Source organism: Acomys russatus, chromosome 1, assembly GCF_903995435.1.
Source record: "Acomys russatus chromosome 1, mAcoRus1.1, whole genome shotgun sequence".
NCBI classification, from domain to species: domain Eukaryota; kingdom Metazoa; phylum Chordata; class Mammalia; order Rodentia; family Muridae; genus Acomys; species Acomys russatus.
The window spans coordinates 26048395-26075400 of NC_067137.1; the positions used below are offsets into that span (position 1 = coordinate 26048395).

At 41.8% G+C, this 27006-nt stretch overlaps 1 protein-coding gene across 1 annotated transcript; it reads right to left on the reverse strand.

Annotated features, from left to right (window-relative positions):
* Positions 1-417: 417 nt before the first annotated feature.
* Ubxn2a (UBX domain protein 2A) lies at positions 418-26816 on the reverse strand. The gene is made up of 7 exons (XM_051143208.1): positions 26704-26816; positions 21662-21715; positions 15876-16017; positions 12706-12812; positions 7724-7861; positions 6387-6545; positions 418-1770 (listed from the first exon to the last, which is right to left on the reverse strand). Exons 2-7 carry the CDS (start codon positions 21700-21702, stop codon positions 1581-1583), a joined length of 777 nt encoding a protein of 258 aa, XP_050999165.1. The 5' UTR covers positions 21703-21715; positions 26704-26816; the 3' UTR covers positions 418-1580.
* Between the last annotated feature and the right edge of the window lie 190 nt (positions 26817-27006).

The following is a 27006-nucleotide window of genomic DNA, read 5'->3' on the forward strand; positions in this document are numbered from 1 at the left end:
GCCATCCTGGACTCACTTTGTAGACCAGGCTGGCCTCGAACTCACAGTGATTCGCCTGCCTCTGCCTCCCGAGTGCTGGGATTAAAGGCGTGCGCCACCACGCCCGGCTCAAAATGTCTTTTCTAATCATATAGTGATAGATGTTTCTTTTTCATTCTCAAATAAAAAGTGCTGTTCCAGGCGTGGTGGTGCATGCTTTTAGTCCCAGCACTTAAGAGACAGAGGCAAGAGGATCTTCGTGAGTTCGAGACCAGACTGATCTAAAAAGTGAGTCAGGAAGTCAGGGCTACACAGAGCCCTGTCCCTGTCCCCTGACTCAAAAAACAAACAACAACAAAAACAAAAAATATGTGACAGTGCAACATAGTGAATGTAGAAACAGGTGAGAATCATTTATCTTCATTAAGACACTACATTTTAGGAAAAAAAGAAATACAATGCCACCTTTCTCAATAAATCTTATCATGCTTTGTAAATTATTATTATTTAGTTTAAATTTTAAAAATTTAACATGTATGGTATTTTGCCTGCAGGTAAGTTTATGTAGCACTTGAGTGTAGTGCTCACAGAGCTCAGAAGAGGGAGTTGGATCCCTTGGAGCAGGAGCTTCCGACGGTTGTGAGCTGCCATGTGGGTGCTGGAAACTGAGGCTGGATCCACAGCAAGAGCAGCCAGTGCTCGTGACTGCTGAGCCATCGCTCTAGGAGTGAATGTTGTTACTGTTTAGCGACAGGGTTTTTCCTACGTTGCTTAGGCTGAGCTGAACTCCTGGGCTCAAGTGACCCTCCACTCAGCTTGGTGTGACCTAGAGCTACAGGGCATGCACCCCTGTAGGCAGTTTCGAAGCTACTATTTTTAAATGAATAAATATTTGAAAATTTTGAGGGCTTGTGTGTGTGGTGCTGGGGTCGATTGAACCTAAGGTCTCATATATGCTTGGCAAATACTCTACCACTGAACTACATTCCCAGCCCATAAGATTACATATAGAAGGTATAGAAAAGTGTGTAGGCAGATTAATACTGACATTATACTAAGCTACACAATTTTATTCCTAAAAAAGTATACATCTTGGATACTGTTGCCAAATGAACATTTGAATTCTCTTGCCATGACAGAGTGAAAACTGAGAAACTCTGAAGATGAGGCATAGGAAATATAATAATTCCATTGATTCTTTTAACATGCTATGTGTAATATTTTAATGTATTGCTATTTAAAAACTGAGATAGCTCACACTTATACAATATCTGCTGTTGGAAATAATGTTTGAATGCTGATGCTGTGAATGCTCTGCTAATTTAGATCATATTAAGATTAATGATACAGCTATTTAATATATCGTATCTGCTAACTAGTAGTTGAAAATGGTATTTTTTTTCTGAGTAGCCTTTTGAGAAAAGTATGCAGGCTGTGGCTTCCAGCCATATGTACTCTCCTAACTTGTGATTATTAAAACCCCCATCATAAGGAATTAAGTAGTGCTCAAAGCACAAACTCAGTCACACTGACTTCTGTCTCCCACTTCGGCATGTCCACTTCCAACCATCATTTCTCTCAGCCTCTCGAAATCAAAACTATCAGAGTTTTCTAAAAGGCTCGGCAGTTTTCTGGAGTCTCTGAATGATTACAGCATTCTGCAAATCTGCTTCCTCCAATGTGAGAGTCTCATCCAGAAATCTGAGGAAAGGAAGAGCTGTTGCCAGGGCAAAAGGAGGGCTTCTCTGGGATCCCTGGTATTTTTCAATGAAGTCTTTGATGTGGCTCACCCTGCAAAACAGCACAAACGATTAACTTATGAAAATCCAAATTATCTAATGTAAGGTAGCACATTACCTTGTACAGATATTTGGATTTGTTAAAATAGAGAGTAGAGTAAGTTTTATATGACACAACTAGTCATTTGCTGTTGCTTTTAAAGGAGTGCTGGGATTATGGGCCAGGGCTGAATTTGCATGCATGTGATACCACGCCCAGTTTATACGGTGCTGTGGACTGAACCCAGGGCTTCAGCATCCTAGGCAGGCACTTTACCATCTGAGCTGCACAGCTACATTCATTTGTGAATGAACCCAGAGGCTCATGCATGCTGGCCAAGAACTCCTACTACTCAGCCAGAGCCCAAGTTTTGTTACCTTTTAAATTTGTTGTCCCTGTCCCTGTCTCTGTGTCTTCAGCCCATAATTGTTGTAATGTTGAACATCGTTCAAAGTTGTCTTTGCTCAAAGCTCATCACTGTGTGTTTAAAGGAAATTGCACATGGCACTGATCAAAACTAAGATGCCTTTTTTCTAGCCCAGCATTATTTTATTACTAGTTAAAATAATTTATTCTCCTGAGTGTGTGTGGATGGGCCTTCTCTATCCACCTTACTGAGGGATCTGACTCACCATTCCAGGCTTACGCAGCAGGTGCTTTTAAAAAAAAATTTACCACTGAACCTACTTGCTGGTCCTATGAAATTTCTAAAATAAAAATGATGCCATGGGGCTGGAGAGATGGCTGAGAGGTTAAGGGCACTGGCTGTTCTTCCAGAGGTCCTGAGTTCAATTCCCAGCAACCACATGGTGGCTCACAACCTTCTATTAATGAGATCTCCTGCCCTCTTCTGGTGGGCAGGCATACATGCAGGCAGAGCACTGTATACATAATAAATACGTCTTTGTAAAAAGAAATGATGGCACAATAGTTTCCTTTCTTCCCCTTCTCCCTTCCATTTCCTTTTCTTTTGCAGTGGTGGGGATCAAACCCAGGGCCTGTGCATGTTAGGCAAGTGCTCTATCCCTGAAGCTACATTTACAGCCCTCAAAAATATTTTAACATTTGGAACTTCTGTATTTATTGAAACAGAGTCCTTTTAGATTTAGTTTTGCAAGCATTTATCAAATCACTCAAGTACTTCCACAAAGAACAGCATCATGAGCACACCAAGTAGGTAAGATTTGAACACTACTGAGACTCAGACCCCAGGCACTTCTGGTTCCACCACAAGGTTAGTGACGTAAACCTTTTTGTACTTTTCTTTTTTTTTGTTTTTGTTTTTTTGAGACAGGGTTTCTTTGTGTATCCTTGGCTGTCCTGGACTTGCTCTGTAGACCAGGCTGGCCTCAAACTCACAGAGATCTGCCTGCCTCTGTCTCCTGAGTGCAGGAATTTTAAAGGCGTGCACCACCACGCCCGGCCCTTTTTCTGTTCTTTTCAATGATGGAAATTAAACCTGAGGTTTTGTGCAAGCACTGGAATGTATCTCCAACCTTATTTTTTTGTTTTGTTTTGTTTTTTCGAAACAGGGTTTGTCTGTGTAGCTTTGGCTGTCCTGGATTTACTTTGTAGACCAGGCTGGCCTCCAACTCACAGTGATACACCTGCCTCTGCCTCCCAAGTGCTGGGATTAAAGGCATGTGCCACCACAACCGGTGATTTTTTTTAATCCATTTTTTTCTTTTCTTTCTTTCTTTCTTTTTCTTTTTGTGCTTTGAGACAGGGTTTCTTTTGTAGTCCTGGCTGTCCTGGACTTGCTTTGTAGACCAGGCTGGCCTCCAACCCATAGAGATCCACCTGCCTCTGCCTCCTAAGTGCTGAGATTAAAGGTGTGCACCACCACTGCCCAGCAAAATCTAGTTTTTCAAGGCAGATTTTCATGTAGCCCAGGCTGGTCTCAAATTTGCAATGTTACTGAGAATGTCTTTGAAGTTCTGATCCTCCTGCCTCTATTTCCTAAGCCTGGGATACATAAGATCCTAGCACAAAAACAAATGAACAAGAAGACAAAGATGAGAAAAAAATAATAAATAATCTAAGCTGCAAATCTAAGCTGAGCCTGGTGACACAGGTTAGTAATCCCAGTTGCTATGGAGGCTGAGGCAGAAGAATTGAAGTTCAAAGCCTGGCTGGCAACTTGGTGAGGACTGTCCCAAAGTTAACACAAAAAAACCCAAGATAATTCAGTGATAGAATATTGCTCTGAAAACTCAACCAACCCACCCACCCACCCTAAAGAAGAAATGCAAATTTTAAAGGCTACAACCGTGTGTAAAAGCACTTGTTACCAAACCTGACACCTGAGTGAGATACCCAGGACTCACAAGATGGAAAAAGAGAAGACTCTCACGTCATTCTCTGACACCACAGCCAGCACACAAACTCATGCTCATCACGTGCTCCCTACCCACACATGCTCATCATGTGCTCCCTACCCACACGCCCATTCGCAAAAGATAGACAGATAAAAAGAGGATTGGAAGACAGACAGACAGATAGAACGAATGTTAAAAAGCAGACTACATATTGAGGCCAGCATGGTCTACAGAGTGAGTTCCAGGACAGCCTGGGCTATACAGAGAAACTGTCAACCCCCCCCCCCCCCGCCAAATCCCCAAACCAAACAAAAACAAAAGCAAAGTCTAACCGGGCATGATAGTACACGCCTGCATGTATTCTTAGCAGAAGAATGGCTAAGGCAGTATTGAGTTGAAGTCTAGCCTGAATTATAGAGAGAGGTAGGTCAACCTGGGCTACCTAGCAATCTCCTGCCTCAACCAAGCAACCAACCAAAAAACAAACAGCCCATGCAAGCTGATTAACTATCCTCTTAATAAACACTATAGGCCAGTAGAGATCTTAACCCTCCAATGGTGAGGAAGACATTTTATCCCCTGGAAGCTAAGTTATTCAGAAAAATAAAATAATTTTATATAAATTTATAGATATACAGAGCAAACTGGATGTCATTTGGACAATGGGAAAAGAGAATTATGTGTGTCTAGGAGTTCAAAATGGACCAGGGTGAGACTGGGGCTTATAAAAACAGATGTAGAAGAAAGTGCTTTAGCAAGTAAACACATACTAAGAAATTAAAAAGTACCTGGGCATGGTTGCACACACCTTTAATCCCAGCACCTGCAGAGGCACATGGATTGCTGTGGGTTTGAGGCCAGCCTGGTCTACAAAGTGAGTCCAGGACAGGCAAGGCTACACAGAGAAACTCTGTCTCAAAAAACAAACAAAACAAAGGAGGGGGGGAGATTAAAAGGTAAAATAGATCAATTCCTAGCTCTAGCTGGAGATTTCAGTGTAGCCTTCTTGGCAATGGATAAGTAAGTAAATGTTGTAGATATGTATCATGAAGGAAGTCCTGGGTTTGGTCCCTAGCTTTGGGAGTATGTGTTGGGGAAGAGGTAATTTAAAATTTCTTTTTATTGCATTTTATTTTTTGGAGTTTTTCAAAACAGGGTTTCTCTGTGTAGTCTTGGCTATCCCAAACTGTCTTTGTAGACCAGGCTGGCATCTAACTCAGAGATCCTCCTGTTGCTGCCTCCCAAGTGCTGGAGTTACAGGCATGTGCCACCTCGCCCATCTGGAAGCAGTAATTTAAAACAACGGTGAGCTAGCAGAAAGGAGAACAGACCAATGAACATAGTATAGAGAGTCCAGAACAGTCACAAGCATCTGATTTATAAACGACGCCATGGGAGGGAAGAGGATAGATAGAACACTAAGGAACAGGCGAATTCCTACTCAAGAGACTGCCACTTGTGTCTCTACCTTGATGGTTTAAGTGGGAGACAGAAGGAGCAGATCCAGAGTCAGCGACCTGCAAAATGAGCTCAGCTGAGCTCCACAAAGCCATACCAGGAAACACAGGTCAAAGACTTTGAAATGAGGGTTGTGCTTTTTCTAACAATATAAATAGAATTATAGTGAACTTGTTCTATAAACTTTTTTTTTCCCTTTTCTGAGACAGGGTCTCACCGTGCAGCTTTGGCTGGCCTAGATCTCACTATGTAAACTAGGCTAGCCTAACTCATAAGAGATACACCGTCTGCCTCCCAAGCCATGGTGTTAAAGGCCTGCACCACCACAACCTGCCCTGTTCTATAATTTCTTAGAACTCAGTATCATGTTTTTTAGGATTTTTTGTGACAGTAGTGTACAATAGGAAGACTGACAACACATTTGCACGAATAAACTTAAACTTGGACTACTGGCAATAAAAACAGAATGGATAAACAATTATTTATAAATGATAGAATACAGTAGACAAAAAGAGTTTGGCTGGAGCTGGAGCTCACTGGTAGGGCATATATGCCTAGTGCGTGTGAGTATGGTACCCAGCAACAACAACAACAAAAAAGCCAGAAGAAACAGCTACAGTGCAGAAGCCCAACTCAACACCCAAAACATGCTATTAGAACAAAGCAAACAATACCCTAGACTGCAAATAGTAGAATCTAAGAATCCTATGATGCACTGACACAATACATTTAGACAGCTATTTATTAAAAGCCTTCATTGGTTCTCAAAAATCAATGTTGTCTAGACTTAAATGAAGAAATGAAATTTAAAACTGGAAAACAAAACAGATAAGTAGACAACAAATGACTGACCTATGAGAAACATTAAATCTTTGGACGGTCCTTTCCCCATTGGCTAACCAGATCTGGATCCTGGTAATGGGCTCCAAATTGTTCAGTGAGACAGCAGACAACGTGTTTTGATTGTCAACCTCGAGACTCTTTGCTTTAGAAACGATTTTTGGTGTAGCACTAAAAAAATCCAAACAACAAAGTCAGATACATATGTTTTCATTATTATAAAGATTATACATCAAGCTCATTTACTGCAAGAGTTTTATAAATCACAGCTACTCCCTCAGTAAGAAAAGTTAGTTATGGTCACAACATATGATGTTCTAGGAAGCAAAGGAAAATATGCCCATTGAATTAATCTGTAAATTTACAGAATGACATGTAAATTAGCAATACCCTAGATACAGGATGAATCTCTAAAAGAAATTAGAAATTCTCTGTAGAGGTTAGCCCCTGAGTTATTAAGGAAACCAAAGCAAACAAAAAATTTTGAAAGGTACACCTATAAGTTCCTATATGTAAAGTTGAAAGTGTATATACCTTCCCACTACTGATAACTGAGATATGACATTTATAAAAAGCCAGGTGGCCTCATATCTAGTCTCTGTCACAAAGCTTTGACACTGATACTGTATCATGTATATTATTATGTTTAATATTTTAAAATTCAGCAGTCATCCTAGAACAAAGTGGGTGGGCACTAGAAGCCATAAGATTTTTCCAGAGCAGAGGAAAAACTAGAACTTTACTATGAGAGAGTTAGCAGAGGTGCTCTAGTGGTATGAACGAGGGAGAAAAAAACTGATTTACCTAATTCTGTCCTTAATAGGAACTTGTGATCTGAGGCCCCCACCAAATGCCCAAAATTAGTATTGTCTTATATTAATATTTACTAAGGTAAATAGGCCTTAGGAATCCTTATAAAAATTAATACAAGGGCCTGGGTATAATATAAGGGCCTGGGTATGTACCTCAGTTGGCAGAGTGCTTGCTCAACATAGACAATACCCCTTAAAACTGAGCATTTGGCAAACATCATAATCCCAGGACTGGGCAGGTGGAGGTAGGAGGATCAGAAGTTCAAAGCCACCTTTGGATACATAGAGACCCTGCCTAAAACAAACAGAGCAAACCAAAACCAAATCAACCTTACAAAGACAACCTGACTTGGGAACTGGGGATGTATTTCACTAGTTAAGTACTTTCTTTGCCTCACATGTGTATGTATGGGCCCTAGGTGTGACCCTCAGCACCAGGAAAAAAATCCGTTCTACCAGGAGAAATATTAAGTTCTGTATGGTCAGAGTAATGAGAGGACATTTGTCACGGAAAGCACAGATGATAGCCACACTCACCTTCCTAGTCTGTGGCCCTGCCCTGAGAAGGGCTGGAACACAGGCTTTGTAGACACACACACTTCATTTTTCTTATCTTCAACTTTAACATCCACCTCCTCTTTATCAAAAACTCCCCGTAATTCTGAAGGTAACTCCCTTTGAAAGAAAAGAAAATGAAAAAACTCCTGTTTTCACTTTCTCTGAAATATACATTCTATATGCCAAAAGAACATGATCTGTAGAAGTGTAATGTATCGGTTGAGGGGGTAGTTTAGCTGGTAGAACACTAGCCTAGTATGTGCGTGTCTTGAATTTAATCTCTTGCACCACATATATGAGGCACAGTGGCACATGTTATAATCTCAGCACTTGGGACACAGAAGCAGGAGGATCAGAAGTTCAAGGTTATCCTTGACCACATGACATGGTTGAGGTCAGCCTGGACTACAAGAGACCCTTGAAAAAATAAATAGGACTGGTAAAGGTGCTTGTTACCAGACCTGACCATTGAGTTTCATCTCTAGAACACACATGGTGGAAGGAGAGAACCAGCTCCTGCAAGCTGTCTTCTGACTTCTAATATGAATGCCATGGCACAAAGGGGTGTTTTGTTTATATGTATGCATGCATGTATGGATAAATAAATGTTAAAAACTTAAAATACATGAAACAAGAAATAGAAATGATATATAATACCTCTACAATGAAATAATGGAATGTATTTAAAGTAATATCACCAAATAATATGAATACACAAACCCTAAGAGAGATAATTTTAAAGGCCATATATTCAGTTTTATAGCATTATCTAGAATAGTATTAAATTCATAATACTTGATTATGTTTTGTTAAATTTAAATAGTTTGGTGTTGGTGTGTGTGTGTGTGTGTGTGTGTGTGTGTGTGTGTGCATATGCTTATGTGTATGGTAGTACTTGTACCTACAAACATGGGCATGAAACCCAGAGAAAGGTACTAGGTGTTTTATTACTTCCCGCCTTACTCATCTAAGGCAGAGTGTCTCAGTGAACCCAAAGCTCATGTTTTTAGCTAGCCTGGCAGCAAGTAAGCACCAGCAATCCTTCTGTCTCTGCTCTGCAACAGTGCTGGGGTTACAGATGCATAAGACAATGACCATCAGGTCCTCACGGGTGCAGAGCGGGTGTTCTGAACAACTGAGTCATCTCTACCCCACGTAAAGATTATTATTGTTGTGTGTATGTATGATGTACATGTGCAAATACAGGCATGTGGGTGCCATGGCATGTGTAGAGACCAGAGGACAACTGTTGGGAATCCGTTCTCTCCTTTCACTCTGGATTCTGGTATTTGGAGGTCTTCAGGCTTGATTGGGAAAAACTTTGATCAGATGAGCCATATGAAAGCCCATTAGTTTTTAACATTTAAAAAAAAAAAAGTGACCAAAGGACTAAAGATGAGTAGAAATATTAAGCTTCAGATTATTTGTTTTTTTGAGATAGGGTCTCATGTATGGCAGGCTAATCTTAAATCGCTGATTCATGGCTCTGCCTCCTGAATGCAGAATTACAGGCATATGCCACCATACTTGGCTAGTTGTGGTTTTCATTTTTGAGACAGGTTCTGACTCTGTAGCATAGGCTGGCCTAGAATTCCTAATAGTTACTACTTCTAGCTTCAAAGATATGACAATCCTCCTGCCTTAGCCTCCCGAGTATATAGGTTATAGAAGGGACACTTTGTTGGCTCACCTAAGTTTTTAATAAAAATACAGATTTACAGCTAGGTGTGACAGCATACACCTTTGATCCCAGCACTTGGGAAACAGAGGCAGGGGGATCTCTGAGCTCGAGGCCAGCCTGGCCTACAAAGTGAGTTCTAGGACAGCCACAGCTATACAGAGAACCCTGTCTTGAAAAAAACCAAAGCAAACAGATTTATTTTGATAATGACAAAGGTGAAATACAAACTACTACTACTGAGTTAAAAAAATTTTTTTTCACATTTCATCCTCCTCCTCCTTTTTTAAAATTTGGTTTTGCAAGACAGGGTTCCTCTGTGTAGCCCTGGCTGTCCTAGACCTTGTTCTATAGACCAGGCTGGCCTCAAACTCAAAGATCTACTTGCCTCTGCCTTCTAAATGCTAGGATTAAAGGCATGAGCATCCATCACCCGGCTCACATTTAATCTTTTTGGGGGGGTTTCGGACAGGGTTTCTCTGTGTAGACTTGGCTGTCCTGGACTCACTCTGTAGACCAGGCTGGCCTCGACCTCACAATGGTCCGCCTGCCTCTGCCTCCTGAATGCTGGGATTAAAGGCGTGTGCTACCACCGCCCAGCACATTTCATCCTTTTAAAGATGTAAATAAAAGAGATTGGCTCCAGCCCCAGGCTTTGTCTAATATTTCAGATACCTTTTCTTGTTATTTATTTGTTTGTTTGTTTTTCGAGACAAGGTCTCTCTTTGTAGACCAGGCTGGCCTCAAACTCACAGTGATCCACCTGCCTCTGCCTCCTGAGTGCTGGGATTAAAGGTGTGGGCCACCACGCCTGGCTTCTTGTTTGTTTTTAAGATGGGGTCTCTCTATGTAGCCCTGGCTGTCCTGGAACTCCCTATGTAGATCAGGCTGGTCTCAAACTCAAGCGATCCACTGGCCTGCTTCTGGAGTGCTAGGACTAAAGGTGTAGGTCACCACACCCAGCCTAAATATTTTTTATACGTGTAATAACTCAATAATCAGATTTTTAAAATTTTGAGTTCAAATATCTAATAAGGAATATGGGCACAGAACATATAAAAATTCTCAGCTAGGCATGGTGGCACATGCCTTTAATCCCAGCACTAGGGAAGCAGAGGCAGGCGGATCTCTGTGAGTTCAAGGCCAGCCTGTTTTACACAGAGAAACCCTGTTTCATAAAACTAAAAACAAAACAAACAAACAAACCAACAAAACCAAAAAATCATCAACAACAAAAACCTCTTATGGTTTATAGCTCAGTGGTAGAACAATGGTCCTGATGTGCAAGGCCCAAGTTGGATTCTCTCTGGAAATGGGTTGGGTGAAGCAAATAATCTAATATTTAATAGGCAAAGAGTCTGGAGAGATGGCTCAGTGGTTAAAAGCACTGGTTGCTCTTGTGGACCTGGGTTGGATTTCCAGAACCCACATGACAGCCCACAACCATCCAGTACTCCAGACAAAGAGTTTGACACTTTCTTCTGACTACCATGGGCACCATGCATGCATGTTGTGCACGTACATTCAGGAAAAATAACAATACACATAAAATCATAAAATAAATACATCTAGAAAACAGGCAAAAAAAAAAAATGGACAAATAGTTTAGATAGACATTTCTCCAGAGAAGATTTATAAATGGCTAATAAACACAGAAAGACCATCCAACACTACTGGTCATCAGGAAAATGAAAAGAATCAGAATAAGACATTTTTCCTACTTATAAGAAAAGCTATAATTTAAAAAGAATGACATGCACAGACATTAGTGGAGACAGAAAAACTGCAACTCCCGTAATTGTTGGTGCATTGCTAGGGCTGTTTAAAATGGCATAGCCACTTTAGAGGTTAAAGACAGCACTGACATTGTTTGGAGATGTATATGTACAACTGGACACGGTGGCCCACATCTGTAATCTCTGTGAGTTCAAGGCCAGCTTGGTTTACAAAGCAAGTCCAGGACAGCCAAGGGTACACACATAGAAACCCTGTCTTGAAAAAGAAAAAGAAAAGAAATATATATGCATGTGCATACGTCTAACTAAAAACACATAAAAACTTAGCCAAGGGCTGGAGAGATCCGCAGTTAAGAGCATAGTCTATTCTTCCAGAGGACCCAAGTTTGGCTCACAATGTCCTCTAACTACAGTTCCAGGGGATATGATGCCTCTGGTCCCTCCAGGCATTCACACATGTGTACAATGCATTCTTTCCCCTTGCATACACATAATTAAAAAATACATTGAAAAACAAAAACTTACTTGTGTTAGTGATACGTGCCTGTAAACCTAGCATTTGAGTGGTAAAGAAAGAAGGATAAGGCCAGGCGTGGTGGTGAACGCCTTTAATCCAAGCACTCGGGAGGCAGAGGCAAGCAGGTTGTGAGTTCGAGGCCAGCCTGGTCTACAAAGCAAGTCCAGGACAGCTGGGGCTACCCAGAGAAACCCTGTCTCAAAAACAAAAAACAGAAAACAAAAACAAAAACAAACAAACAAAAAAGGAGCATCAAAGAAGCAGAAACAAAGGCAGAGAGTGTGGGTCAGAGATGGTGGAGACCAAGTCAAGGGAGACTAGAGCTGTGCAGTCTAGGACAGCCAAGGCTACACAGAAAAACTGTGTCTTGAAAAACCAAAGGAAGGAAGGATAAGGACTCAAGGTCATATTCAGTAGTAAACTTAGGTTAGCCTGGGCTATATGAGACACAGAAATCTCTCCAAACCAATGACTTCATACAGGGTATGTGAGTGTAGCTCAGTAATAGGGGACTTGCCTAGCTTGCATAAAGCTCTGACTTTGATCAACATCCCCATAAAAAAAAAAACAAACAAAAAACCTAACAAACAAAAAGCAAAACACATGCACAGAAATAGTTGTAGTAGCATTATTTATAAAAGCTCTAAATATGAAAATGACCCAAACATCTTGCCAATGATAAACAGACAAACTGACACATATCTCACGATATAGTCCTGGCTGTCTTTGAACTCACAAAGATCTGCCTTCATCTGCCTTGAGAATGCTAGGATTAAAGGTATGCAGCACCATGGCTAGCCAGATACTTTTTGTAGTAATACAAGTGGATATCTATGAGTTTGAAGGCAGCCAGATCTACAAAGTGAGTCCAGAACAGCCAGTACTACACAGAGAAATCCTGTCTCGGAAAAACAAAACCAAAAAACCCAAAACAAAACAAAATAAAAAGAAAGAAAAGAACTAGTATGCTTGTGAATTAGTAAAGGGCACAGTCATCATTACAGGCGCTTCTCTCATAGAGCCTGCTCACCCCTTTTTGATGGAGTTCAGGAACTGCTGACTTGCACCATCAGAGTAACTTCTAAAATCATCGTTGACAGTGAATCCATTTTTCCACAATTTTATATTTATATCTACCTACAAGGCAGTAAAGGAAGAGAAGCATTGTTAATAAAGGATGATAGTAGCAAATGAAGCCCTCCTAATTGTTTCCTATCACTGTAGTTTTCAAAATTATTATTTTATGTATATGATCCTTTTGGCTACATGGATATCTGTGCACCAGTTGAGTGCAGTGTTCACAGAGGCCAGAAGAGCGTGCTGGAGCTGAAGGCACAGTAGGTTGTGAGTCACCATATATGTGCTGAGAACTGAACCCAGACCCACTAGAAGAGCAGCCAGTACTCTAAACTGTTGAGCCATCTCTCCAGCCCCCTATCATTATATGTTCTATATGTAATAAGCAAACATCAAATAGAAAAATAATCATGTATTTACATAAATAATATGGTTTAAAATTCATTAGTAATAACTTGGGATAACTCACTTGGAAAAAAGTTTTGTGCCATGTTGTAACTCAAAGGACAACTGGCGAAAAGCTTTTTAGACTCTCACCAGTAAGAGGACTTCATCTGAAATGATTCTGAGCATGAAAAATATGCAAGGACGGCATGGTGATGTACGCCTGTAATTCCAGCACTTGGGGGTTGAGATAGGAGCACTGTGAGTTCCAGGATCTGGCCTGGGCTAAAAACCAAGTGCCAACCAGGTGAGTCTGAGCTACAACGTGTGCTCCCGCCTCAAAAAGCAAACAAGCTGGGCTGGAGACATAGGTTAGCAGCTAAAAGTGTCTACTGTTCTTACAGAAGACAAGGGTTCAGTTTCAGCCCCACATGATGATGGCTTCCCTATGCAGGTGTACATGCAGGCAGAGCACTGTATACATACGAGTTTCCCTACATAAAAGTATGCCTGTTGATATTTACATATCTCTTCATAGATGGAAAAACAGAAAACACCATAATTAAATTATCCAAAACCACTTGAATCTAATGAGCCTACATTCAGGTACACATGTACATATATTCATACAAAACACCCAAACACATGAAATAAGCAAACCTAAAACAAAACATTTAGAGTATATATGTGTCTATATAGGTCCAAGGCAACTTATGGGAGTCAGTTCTTGTGGGAAGAATTGTAAGCAGGTGCCCTTACTCAGTGAGCCATCTCTCACCACTCCTCTATTTTTTGAGACAGACTCTCTTACAGAATCTGGATTTCACCAATTCAGCTAGACTGACTGGTCACCAAGTCACAGGGACTCTCTTCTACCTCTGCTTCTGCAGCCCTGTGAGTCCGTGGCTTTTTATGTGGCGGCTGCAGGCCCAGTCGTGTTCCTTACACCTGTAAGTTCGTCTGTAAGGCGAACACTCTCTAACGGTCCTCACACTTATGTCTGTAAGGCGAACACTCTCTAACGGTCCTCACACTTATGTCTGTAAGGCGAACACTCTCTAACGGTCATCACACTTATGTCTGTAAGGCGAACACTCTCTAACGGTCATAACACTTATGTCTGTAAGGTGAACACTCTCTAACGGTCCTCACACTTATGTCTGTAAGGCGAACACTCTCTAACGGTCATCACACTTATGTCTGTAAGGCGAACACTCTCTAACGGTCATCTCCCTAGCTTCCTTCCATCCTAGCAGTCCAGCCTTGAATTTACTGTATAGCTAGAGACAACTCTACACTTCTCCCGACTCTCCATCTCCCAAGTGCTGGGATGACAGATGCTTACTACCTTGACCAGTTTATGCAGTGCTGGTGTTGACTGAACCCAGAGCTTTGTGTTTGCTATGTAAGCATGTCACCACCTGAGCTACATCCTCAGCCCCATCACTGTATTGTTACAGTATTTTGTATCCGTTAGGCCTACAAAGCAAATAACTGACAAAGGAAGACTGAAACCTACTTTAAAGCTGCCAGCACTTCGCCAGGCAGAGTCTGAACTGATTCTAATCTACTCGTAAACTAAACAAACTACTCTAAACCTTATAACATACATATATTCCAAGCACTCGCCACTATGACCCCTGGGCCGGTCCTGGTCAAGTCCCCACCATCTTCCTCCAATCACTGTCCCTTTCCCAACCGTCAAACTTTCTCCTCCCCCCCAAGGAAGTCCCACCTCCCACTTCCTGTCCTTCTGCCCAGCTGATTGGCTAAACAGCACTTTATTGATGGTTGATACATTCACTCAGCATTCCTCCACAATTCCCCCTTTTAGTCTAAAAAAAAAAAAAACTTTTTACCTATGCATTTATATAATTACACCAATATATAATATATATACACAAGAACCACAAAACAATCATTGTGTTTATGTTATAATGTTTTGCTGTCTTCAACCCCATCAGAGACTTGAGAAGGAATAAAATTAATTAGCTGAGTAAATAGGAAGTGCAGGTTAGCAGCTTCCAAAATGAGAAAGAAAAGAAAAAAAAAAAAAAAAAAAAAAAAGACAGAGACACTTTGCTACCTGAATAGTCACTCGAAACTCGTTAACATGTTGGAGCAGCATTTTCAGCCTTCTGGCCCACTTTATCTGACAGACATGTTTGTGAAACAGGGACTATTGAGGACTTGCCTGCCCTGTCTTGGCAGAGTTAGGCCGTCAACTCCACCTACATGCAAGTTTGCCCATTTCAGGCAGAATTCCGTCTGTGGCAGACAATAAGGACATTTTTGCCCAGGGGTGGGTTTGCCACATCTGAAGCATCTCCATATGTAGGTTCCTCAATGCTTATTACCTTCTTTGAGGCAGGCTAGGTGTTGCCAGGAGTCAACCTGTCTCATTTTCAAAGACTCCTCAAAATAAAATATCTTTAAATGCCATATTCTGTAGGTCTCTGATGTTTTTGAAGACTTAATCTAAATATTTTAGCTTATCTGTCTATTATCTATTTATCCACACAGTATTCCTGAGAGTAACATTTGCTTGGTTTGTAAATCAAGCAAGTAATACAATAATTTTAACTGGCTGCTCTGATTCCTGCTCAGAGCAATAGCTTTACCTACCATTACTTTCCTGGCATCTGTGCAAATTCAACATAATGAAAACGGTTTTTAAAAAAGTAGCTATTATTATTACAAAAATAGTTTTGACTTTAGGAATAATTAACACTCATTTACCTGTTTCTTCTGTTCAGTGGAGGACGAGCATTTGGCACCAACCTTCTCTGCTTCCTCAAAAAGGCTGTGAGCAAAATAGTCACAGTCCTTTTGTTGATTATCATTGAGGGGCTGATTGTCAGGAGGTCCTGTTTCACAAACCCTAAAAATAAAATAAAATAAAATAAATCAAATATTGTTACCTCTAAGTTAATAAGTAGGTGATCTTTGGGAAAGACTACTTGCTGTGTAAGGCATCTTTTGTATTTTAGGATGTCTAGCAGGGCCCTTGACCTTTATCCATACAGTACTGATAACAAGAACAGTGTGAAAGGCAGGAATGATAACAAAGTAGAGTTATAAATATGTATGAAAATGCTATCATAAGCCCACTGCTTTGTAACTTAAAAAGTTAATGTAAAAGCTCCCAAACTATATGACCATTCGCACCTTACTAATGTGCACAAGCATGTGAATGTGTGTGCATGTGTGGAAGCACGTGTGGAAGTTGGAGAACAGCTTGAGGAATGGTGGAAATTGGTTACTACTGTGTGGGTCTCCAGTATCAAACTCAGGCCATCCAGCTTGTCCACAAGGGAGCTGCCACACTTGCCCTAGAATTTAAAAAAAGAGTTTTTAAAAAGAGGTCACTAGGAGGCTAGAAAGATGGCTCGTAGGTTAAGAGTGAGTTTGGTTTCCAACACCTACAAGTGGCAGTTCACAGTTACTGTAGGTAAAGATCCAGCATATTTCATGTTATTTCTGGCCTCTGAAGGTACCTGCCCATGCATACAACAACTCTACACAGAAATAATTAAATCTTTGAAAATTTTTTTATATTCATTTTCGGTTTTTCAAGACAGGGTTTCTGTTAACACAAAGCCCTGGCTGTCCTGGACTCTGTAGACCAGGCTGGCCTCAAACTCACAGAGATCCACCTGCCTCTGCTGAGATTGAAGGCCTGCTCCACCATGCCTGGCTTGAAAACTGATAAAATGTAACAGTTGCTAACCAATCTCTACCTTATGTGCTAAATAACTAAAAATATCTTTATAAATGCCTAATGTGTCTAACAATAGTCCAAAAGTACAAAAAAAGTACACTTTTATCCAGGTATGGTAGGGAACACCTGTAATCCCAGCACTCAGGAGGCAGAGGCAGGCGGATGCTGTGAGTTTGAGGCCAGCATGTTGTACAAAGTGAGTCCAGGACACCCACGGTGACACAGAGAAACCCTGTCTCGAAAAAAAAAACAAACAAAAGTACACTTTTTATTTTAGGAGACAGGGTCTCATATATCTCAGACTGGCCTCAACTCTATGTAGGCAGAGTGATCTTGAACTATTGCCTCCATCTACCAAGTGCTGGATTTACATGGTACTGGGGAGTGAACCCAGGGCCTAATGAATGCAAAGCAAGGACCCTACCAACTAAGGTATATGTTCAGTACGATGTTTTTAAAGAAGATTTATTTACTTACTATGTATACAGTATTCTGCCTGCAAGAGGGCACCAGATCTCATTATAGATGGTTATGAGCCACCATATGATTGCTGGGAATTGAACTCAAGATCTTTGGAAGAACAGCCAGCGCTCTTAATCTCTGCACCATTTCTCCAGCCCCAGGTATTTTATTTTTGAAGGATTCAAAATAACATTTTTATTACTCCCCACCACATATTCTCATTATTTTGCCAAAGACGGTCTCAAACTACTGGTTTCAAGCAGTCTTTACTTAGCTTCCCAAGATGCTAGGACCTTGAACTTCTGATTCTCCTGTCTCCACCTCCTGAATGCTGGAATTACAAGCATGTACCACCCTAACTGGCTTTTTTTGTTGGTGTTTATTTTGAATTTGTATTTTATCATATAAAAATATTAACTAAGATTTTACTTGTCAGAAGGTCTAATATCCAAAATATATAAAGAGCTCAAGAAATTAAACACCACCAAACCAAATAACCCAATTAAGAAATGGGGCTCAGAATTAAACAGAGAATTCTCAACAGAGGAATACTGAATGGCTGAGAAACACTTAAAGAAATGCTCAACAGCCTTAGTCATCAAAGAAGTGCAAATCAAAACGGCTCTGAGATTCCATCTTATACCCATCAGAATGGCTAAGATCAAAAACTCAAGTGACAGCACATGCTGGCGAGGATGTGGAGAAAGGGGAACACTCCTTCATTGCTAGTCGGAGTGCAAACTTGTACAACCACTTTGGAAATCAATCTGGTGCTTTCTCAGAAAACTGGGTAGAGGGCTACCTCAAGACCCAGCTATTCCATTCCTCGGAATATACCCAGAAGATGCTCCACCATACAAGGACATATGCTCAACCATGTTCATAGCACCCTTATTCATAATAGCCAGAACCTGGAAACAACCGAAATGTCCCTCAGTCAAAGAATGGATAAAGAAACTGTGGTACGGGGCTGGAGAGATGGCTCAGAGATTAAGCGCACTGGCTGCTCTTCCAGAGGTCCTGAGTTCAATTCCCAGAAACCACATGGTGGTCACAACCATCTATAATGTGATCTGATGCCCTCTTCCAGCCTGAAGGTGTACATGCAGGCAGAGCACTGTATACATAATAATAAATAAGCAAACCTTAAAAAAAAAAAAAAAAGAAGCTGTGGTACATTTACACTATGGAATACTACTCAGCTATTAAAAAACAGGGGACTCCTGAAATTTGCAGACAAATGGAACTAGAAATGATCATACTGAGTGAGTTAACCTAGACCCAGAAAGACTCACATGGTATATACTCACTTATAATTGGACACTAGCCCAAAAGGGATGTCCAATGAAAGTCTTCACTTACCAGGAGATTGGGATAGATGCGAGGACACCCTATTGAGACTCTAGGTGAGAGAAGTATAGGAGAATGGGAAAATAGAAGGGCCCAGAAGGTCCTAGAAACCTACAAAAAGAATATCATGATGGGCGGATCTGGACCCAGGGGTTCTGCTCAAACTACTGCATCAACCAAGGACAATACATACAGTAAACATTGAACCCCTACTTAGATCTAGCCAATGGACAGGACATTATCCACAGTTGTGTGGGGAGCGGGGATAGACTCTGACATGAATTCTTGTGCCCCATATTTGACCATTTCCCCTTGGTGGGGAGGCCTGGTGGCACTCAGAGGAAGGGTAAGCAGGCTACCAAGATGAGCCTTGATAGGGTGTGACCATATGGTAGGGGAAGAGGTCCTTCTGTCACAGACCTTGTGGAGGGGAATAGGATGAAAGAGGGAGGGAGGAACGGGAGGATACAAGTGATGGGATAACAATTGAGATGTAATCCAAATAAATTAATAATAAAAAAAGATTTTACTTCTCAGAAATGGATTCTGAGCTTTTGGAAGTTAGGCACAAAATTTATGAGAAGTGATGAAATATCCACATTTTGTGCTTCTCACCTATAGGAACTGTAAGGTTACATTATAACCCTGCTGCTAGTCTAAATCTCAAGTCTGCTTCTAAGCACGGTGCTCTATAAAGAGCTATTCTATGCAGTCTTGACATGCCAAGTCACTCAGTCTTCACAATGACCCTAGAAAGTATCATTTTTATCTTAATAGATGAAGAAAAATGCTCAGTAATTTGCTTACTTATGCAAGACTTATGCTCTTATCACTATGTCAAACAATCTCTCAAAATAGCCATTGTTATATTGTTACTAAAATGATGGCACTCAGGGTTGGGGATATAACTCAGTTGGATATGGCTGGCTCACAAGTACCTGAATTTAGCTGGGCGCAGTGGCACACTCATGTAACCCCAGCACTCAGCAAGGCAGAGGCAGGTGGGTCTCTGTGAGTTTGAGGCCAGCCTGGTCTACAAGGTGAGTCCAAGACAGCCAAGGATACACAAACCCTATCCTGAAAAACCAAAAAACCACATACCTGAGTTTGATCCCCATCACCCCGCTATACAGGGGCGTGATAGTGATTCCTAGCACTCAAGGCAGAGATAAGAGGATTTCTGTTGAGTTCTAGGCCAGCCTGGTCTACAAACAAGTTCCAGCCCAAACAGGGCTATGCAGTAAGATCCTATCTCAACAATTAAACAAACAATAATGCCAGGTGTTCCAGCTGAAGAGATGGTTCATATTCATGGTAATGCTTTAAGTTAGATGTATTCTTTTTACTTCCCTAGACCATTCTTTCTCCTATATATGCTATTAAAAGATTCATATTATCAGTATTAATTATACCTTTCCAAAACAATGACAGTAATGATTTTTCTTTAATCATATCTATGTATAGCATATTGTCTAAAAGTCCAGGCTTTGTGGTTCATGTTTAGATACCTTTACATAGATGGAGTAAGAAAAACTAAGTCTCAATAAGAAACATTTATACAATTTATTTTTCTTATCTCTAAGTGCAGATACTGGGTTAGGGACGTAGCTTAGTTCGTAGAGTACTTTCCTAGCATTCACAAAGCCTTGGGTTCAGTCCTGACTTGGTGCATGACTATAATTCCAGTACTTTGGTAGTAAAGACAAGAAGATCAGAAGTTCAAGGTGATTCGTGGGTACATACTGTACTCAGGGATAGCCAGGGCTATTGTGAGACTGCCTTAAAAAAGAAGCAAAGATGCAGATACTTTCAGGACAAATGGTCCTAAAGATTAAATGAAAAAGACAATAAAACTGGGAGTGGTGGTGCATGCCTTTAACTACAGAGGACCTCTATGAGCTTCAGAACAGCTTGGTCTACAGAGCTAGTTCCAGGTTTGCGCAGAGAGATCCTGTCTCAAAAACCAACCAACTAAACAATCAATAGTTTTAAAAACTCAATGAAAAGCACTGTAAAGAGATATGACTAGGCCAAAGAAAAGATATTAAGGATTGAAGACAAGACTTAAAGAATTATAGTTAGGAGCCGGGCGATGGTGGCACATGCCTTTAATTCCAGCACATGGGAGGCAGAGGCAGGAGGATCTCTGTGAGTTCAAGGCTAGCCTGGTCTACAGAGAGTCTTCCAGGACAGCTAGAGCTGTTACACAGAGAAACCCTGCCTCAAAAAACAAAAAAAAAATTATAGTTAGTGTTCAGTAAGTTGGCTTAGCCAGTACAAGTACTTACTATGTAAGGCAGAGTTCAAGACCCAGAATCCATATAATCATGGAAGGAGAGAACTGACATACACATTGTAGCATGCAGACATACATATGTACACATGTATACCCACACATACTAATAATAATGATACTAGTAGCAGCAGCAGCAGCAGCAGCAGCAGCAGCAGCAGCAGCAGCAGTAGTAGTAATAGTGAATTTTATTCAGACAGCAGTTTTTAAGCATAGTCTGACCTGGTGGTGTAAGCCTGTATCCCCAGCTACTTAGCAGGCTGGGGCAGATTTGCAAATTCAATGAATGTGTGGAATACAGAGTGAGTTTAAGGCAAACATGGGCAATTTAGTGACGCCCTGTCTAAAAATAAAAAGCTCAGGATGTAGCCCATTCCCAGTGGCAGGGTGCTTGCTTTGCATATGTGAGGTCCTAGGTTCAATCTGTACAAAAGAAAGGAAATTAAACAAGAGAAAAAGTAATTATGATCAAAAGAAGAGCTCTAGGATACAGTTAAAGGAATAAACTTTTACAATTTATTCAATATAGCTCTGATTAAAACCAACAAACCACTCTCAAAATATATTACTATTACCAATTTGTGGACGTGATTATGTATAATTAAAAGCTGCTTTATTAATTCTGCCAGTGACATGCAAGAAAACCAGAAAAAAAAAATAACAAAGGCATCAACAAACTCATTGCTTGAGTTAACTTACCATTCTTCTTTTATACTGTCAAGATTATCTACTTCTTTCATTCTCTTTCTGCTACTGCAAAAGTTAAAAGAAATAAACATTAAAGTTCTCAATAGTATCAAAAAACTTATTCCTATGTAACGGTATTCTTTAACATGTCATGGAACCATAAGGTAGTACTAAACGAGTTTGAACAACAGGCCAAATTCAACATGGTCATTTTTATCTAAAACAAAAAACAAAACAAAACACCCAACAGTGTGTGGTGGTACAAGCCTGTAATCCCAGCACCTGGGAAACAGGAAAGATGAGCCCAAATTCAAAGTCATTTCAGCTATGTGGCTAAAGAAAAACTTGGGCCCTGAGAAAGACCCTGTTTGAAAAAATGAAAGAAAGTGAGCCTTTAACCCTTGCCAGTGGGGAAGCAGAGGCAAGGTAATCTCTGAGTTCTAGGCCAGCTGGTGCCACACTGTGAGACCCCGTCCCAAAGTAAAACAAAACAACAAGATATTTGATCCCACTGTGAACTCAGACTGTAAAAACCTGTCTATAATTGTGGCATGGCTCAGTCTTTGATCCTAGAGCTTTCTGTTTATTGTAAACAAGTACTTGTCATATGGCTTAGCCCTAGCACACACCTTTAATTCAAGAGCTTTCTGTAAATAGGATTAAATAAAGTTAGCCCTAAGTCAAGAGGTGGAGCAAAGAACCAGAATGACAGAAAGTGAACATGGGGGAAAAGTCATGGAGAGTGAGAGGAAGTTCAGAGGACGGATGCAGAGATGCACAAAGAGGAACACAGGAAGTAGAAAGGAGGGACACTGAATTGAAGTATATTTAAGACGGCGTGGAGAAGGAAAAGGAGCTTTTTCCTTCTGGCATGTCCGTTGAGTAGTAGGGTCAACTGGGTGCTTTCTCTGCCTCCCTGAGCTAGTAGGTTTTCACCCCAGCATCTGGCTCTTGAGCCTTTATTGGTAAAAATCAAGCGATTGGGATTTTTTTCTTTATAAGAATAGACATGGGCTGGAGAGATGTCTTAGCAATCAAGAGAACTTAATGCTCTTTCAGAGGACTGGGATTAGACTCTTAGCACCTACTTGGCAGCTCATAATCATCTATAAGTCTAGTTCCAGAGGTACACCTTGACTTCTGAGGGTACCTGGCACACACATGGTGTACACTTATGAGTTCATTCACATAAAACAACAACAACCCAAAACAACATCAACAACAACAAAACCCCAAACCACAAAGACACCAATAACATTTCAAAGGGGGACTGTTTTGGGGAGGGGTGCTTCCCAAGGGTCTTTTTTCTCTATGTCTGCTATATGTGTATCTCCACACTCCTGTCCCCAGTAAACACCTTAAATAATAATATTTTTGAAGGGCTTTGTTTTTGGTGTGTGTGTACTATGTTTAAATGTTCATGTAGCGTGCATGCATGAAGGCAGGCATGTGGTGCCCAAAGGCCAATATCAGGTATTTTCCTGGATATTTTCCCACCTTATTTGTGTGTGTGTGTGTGTATGCATGTGGAGGCCAGAAGGCAATTACAGGCGTTTCCTCCTCAGACACTATCTCCTTATTTTTTCATGTAGAGTTGTCTCTCTAGAACCTAGGGCTCATTGACTCAGCTGGACTAGCAGACCAGTGAACACCAGAGATACTCTTGCTCTGCACCACCAGTACACCTAACTTTTATGTGGATGCTGGTGATCCAAATTTAGGTCTTCACGCTTGCCCACGGAATGCAGGGCTTGGCTCAGCCATTCTGCAGCTTCCAGAGGTTTTTCATTGGTTTGCCTGTTTTTCTGAGACAAGGTTCCACTATGTATCCTTGGACGGTCTGGAATGTTAGTTCCAAAGATCCTCACCCCCATTCCTATCCTCATTGAAACTGATAACTATACGCTGTCAGGGTAACCTTTCTGAAATACAAGTGTGCTTTTTGGACTTCCCTACTAAAAACCCCTCAATGATTCCCACTGCTGTTAGAATAAGGTTCAAACTCTTTGGGCAATATTATAGGAGAACTAATATAGTTCTTTACATTTTTATCATAGTTGCACTTATTTCCCATAATTATACCATAGAGGTCTTCATTGTTATGATCATCACTACTACTAGATATTTGCCAAAATATCTAGTCATATATAATTAAGTTACTTTATTACTTCATGTATTTATCATTATACAGCTATTGTGTGTATTTATTTAATATAAAAAGAACAGAGAGATAATAACAGGTATCATGTCCAAAAGGTATCCAGTAGCACCCACAAAAGGGCACGCCTACTGAATGGGTCCAAAATTGAGTCTAGGCCCAGGTCAATTAGGACTATAGGAGGAACTTAGATGAAAGCCAGCATTTCTCAGGAAGTTGTGAAACTGGTTCCCATCTGCCAAAAGGAATCGTTTCCCTTACCTCTGACAGAAGGAACCAGAGCTCCACTGATAGATACCTGTGGCTGTACATCAAAGCCCGCACACACCTCCAGGCTCCCTCAGGCCCTCTCCCTCTCCTCTTGCTCTCTAGCTATATGCTATTCTCTCTTCTCTTGTAGACAGTCCTGGCCATGTCCAGTCTGGTTCTCTTTCTCTCAGCTCTGGATTCTGGGTACTTCCTCTCTTATGCACAATACAAACCTTCCCTTTAACCATGCCATAGAGCAGTCATTTCAGTGGTATCTTTACTCTGCCCAGTTGGGTACAATAATAAGCATTAGCAAAGAAACTCATGGCTTGAGTTAACCTAACATAATAGTTTTGAGAAAAGAAAAGACTGTTCCTAAATCTACAACGTTACATAAAAAGGTGCTATGTCTTGTCTGGTCCTGATCTGCTTCACCACTCAGCCCCCCTTTGCTCTCCATACTCCAGATGCTGTGAGTTTTACACTCCTGACATGGCCAGCCTCTTAGCCTCTGTGGCTTCTAGTTCCTTTGCATGGCCCTTTCCCTCTTTTAGAATTCGTCCTTCACCTAACTCCTGTTTACCAGTAAACTCTCAGCTCAAAAATTACTTTCCACCGGGCATGGTGGCACATGCCTTTAATGCCAGCACTTGGGAGGCAGAGGCAGGAGGATCACTGTGAGTTCCAGGCCAGCCTGGTCAACAACGTGGGTCCAGGACAGCCAAGGCTAACACAGAGAAACTCTGTCTCGGAAAAACAAAAAAAATCAATCAAACAAACAAAAATTACTTTCCTAAAGAAACTGTTTTCCTCAGCTGGGGAAAATCCCTTATTAACACCCTCTCACAAGCACCTTTTTTTATTTCTTCCTTTTAGCTTCTACCTTGGTTTACTGGCATTTATTTCTGTGTTTAATAATTCTTTGCCTAATGATACCATGTAATCTAAATGTAGAATCTATAATTGCCATCACCATTTTCTTAGTATTCAGTTTGCTTGTTTGTCTGTTTATCTGGGGGTGGGGTGCAGGAGGTAAATGCCCAAGGGGCTGGAGAGATAGATCATCCATTGAGACCAATGGCTGCTCTGCCAGAGAACCTAGCGGGGTTCAATTCCTAGTCCCCACATGGTGGCTCATAACTATCTGTAGCTAGCTCTAAGGGAATCTGACACCATCTTCTGGCTTCCACAGGTACCAGGCACAAAAATGGTGCACAGATATACATGTAGACAAAACGCTGGTGCACATAAAGTAAATGAGTAACATTTTAAGAAGAGTCAGCGCTCAAGTAGCAACTGCTATCTACAGTATTCTTGTTCCTAGTACTCTGTACTCAGCCGATCCTCCCACATGAACACAATTCTGACTTTTGCATTTCACCAGTACCTACCACTAACGTGAGTGTTATCACACCGGCATTCCCTGCATCAACAATACAACTCAGAAGATGAATCACATCTGTTACACCAGTACTTAGGAAACCGAGGCAGGAAAATGCCACTTTGAGGCCACAATATAATACTTAGTAAATTCCCAAATTCGAGGCCATAAGGCCAAGGCTACATATATTCTGTCTCTGGGGGCTTGGGGGTGGGGAATTGCTATACTGCACGCCTTTAATCCCAGGACTCAGAAAGCAGAGGCAGCCAGCTCTGTTTGAAGCCAGCCTGGTCCACTGAGTGTATTCCAGGACAGCCAAAATTAATTAGTAAGAACCTGTCACAAGCAGGGCCATGGTGGCGCACGCCTTTAATCCCAGCACTTGGGAGGCAGAGGCCAGCCTGGTCTACAATGAGAGTCTAAGACAGCCATGGCTACACAGAGAAACCCTGTCTCGGAAACAAATAAACAAACAAACAAACAAACAAAAAACTGTCACAAAAAAATTTCAAAAGGGGTGCTACAAATCTGTAATCCACGCACTTGAGAGTCTGAGAATCATAAGTTCAAGTTCAGCCTGTGATTTGACGACGTCAAAAACAACAACAAAACAAACAAGCAAAACCCCGAATCAATACAGATAGATCTCGAGTTCACTCTTTTTCATTTCAAATTACATACAAACGAACCAACGCTGGAGGCCACTCTAACGTTCACTTTTGCTAATAAGTAAGAAACTTTTATTACCACTAATTAAAAAAAAAAGATACAAGAAGAAAAAACAACTAGGAAGACACTGAACATGGTATTTACAAAAATATCAGTTACAGTGAGCTAAGGAAGGCTGGTGAAGTCAGTTACGAAACGTCCAGCGAACTAGACATTCAGTATTTCTGGAGTACGCTTTTCGCAGCGTTCGCCTTTGGAAACGGTGACGTCCCTAGAGCACCCAACTCGAAGTTTCTGGGCGCCTCCAGGGAAAGAAGCGCGACGTGCTTCCGCAGAGCTGGCGAGCGCGTCGGCCAGCGGAGCCGGGAGCTGCAGGTCCGCACTCACCTGGCCCGGGCTGGGGCCGGGAGGCCTCGGTCGAGCAGCGTCCTTCCCCGGCCGCAGCCGCGCGGTCCCGAAGCCCCAGGGGCCGACTCACTGTGGCCCAGACGCGTCGCGGTCGTGGGGCGACAGCTCAGTGCGCACCCCGGGGAAACGCGGGGGGGAAACGCCCGCCCGCCCGCCGGACCCCTCACCCGGCCGAGCCTGGAAACTCACCTCAGGGCGCGGCCCCGTGGCCTAGTCCTCGGTCTCCTACGGCGGGCGAGGGTCGCAGCCGCCTCTGGGCCGAAGCCCCTCCGCCCAGGAGCGCCCGGAAACCCTCTCCCGACCGGCGGTCCGCCGCGGAGGTCTGACCCGCCTCCCTCAGCCGGCCCGGCACGCGCCGGGGAGCGCGCCTGGCTGACGGGAGCGCGCCTGGTCGACGGGAGCGCGCCGGGGGCGGGGCTTCCTGCGGCGAGTCACCGCAGGACTTGGCCTGGCGCGCGCTTATGGCGGCGGTCTGTTCCTGCAGCCGGCGCC

Bases quoted from the DNA above. Each gene is read 5' to 3' on its own strand.
- Ubxn2a (XM_051143208.1), bottom strand. From the start codon at position 21,702: ATGAAAGAAGTAGATAATCTTGACAGTATAAAAGAAGAATG. The intron at 12,813-15,875 runs GTAAATGAGTGT...ACTGCCTTGTAG, and splicing joins CCACTGAACAGAAGAAACAG to GTAGATATAAATATAAAATT. The intron at 7,862-12,705 runs GTGAGCAGGCTC...TTTCTTTCAAAG, and splicing joins CTGAACTCCATCAAAAAGGG to GGAGTTACCTTCAGAATTAC.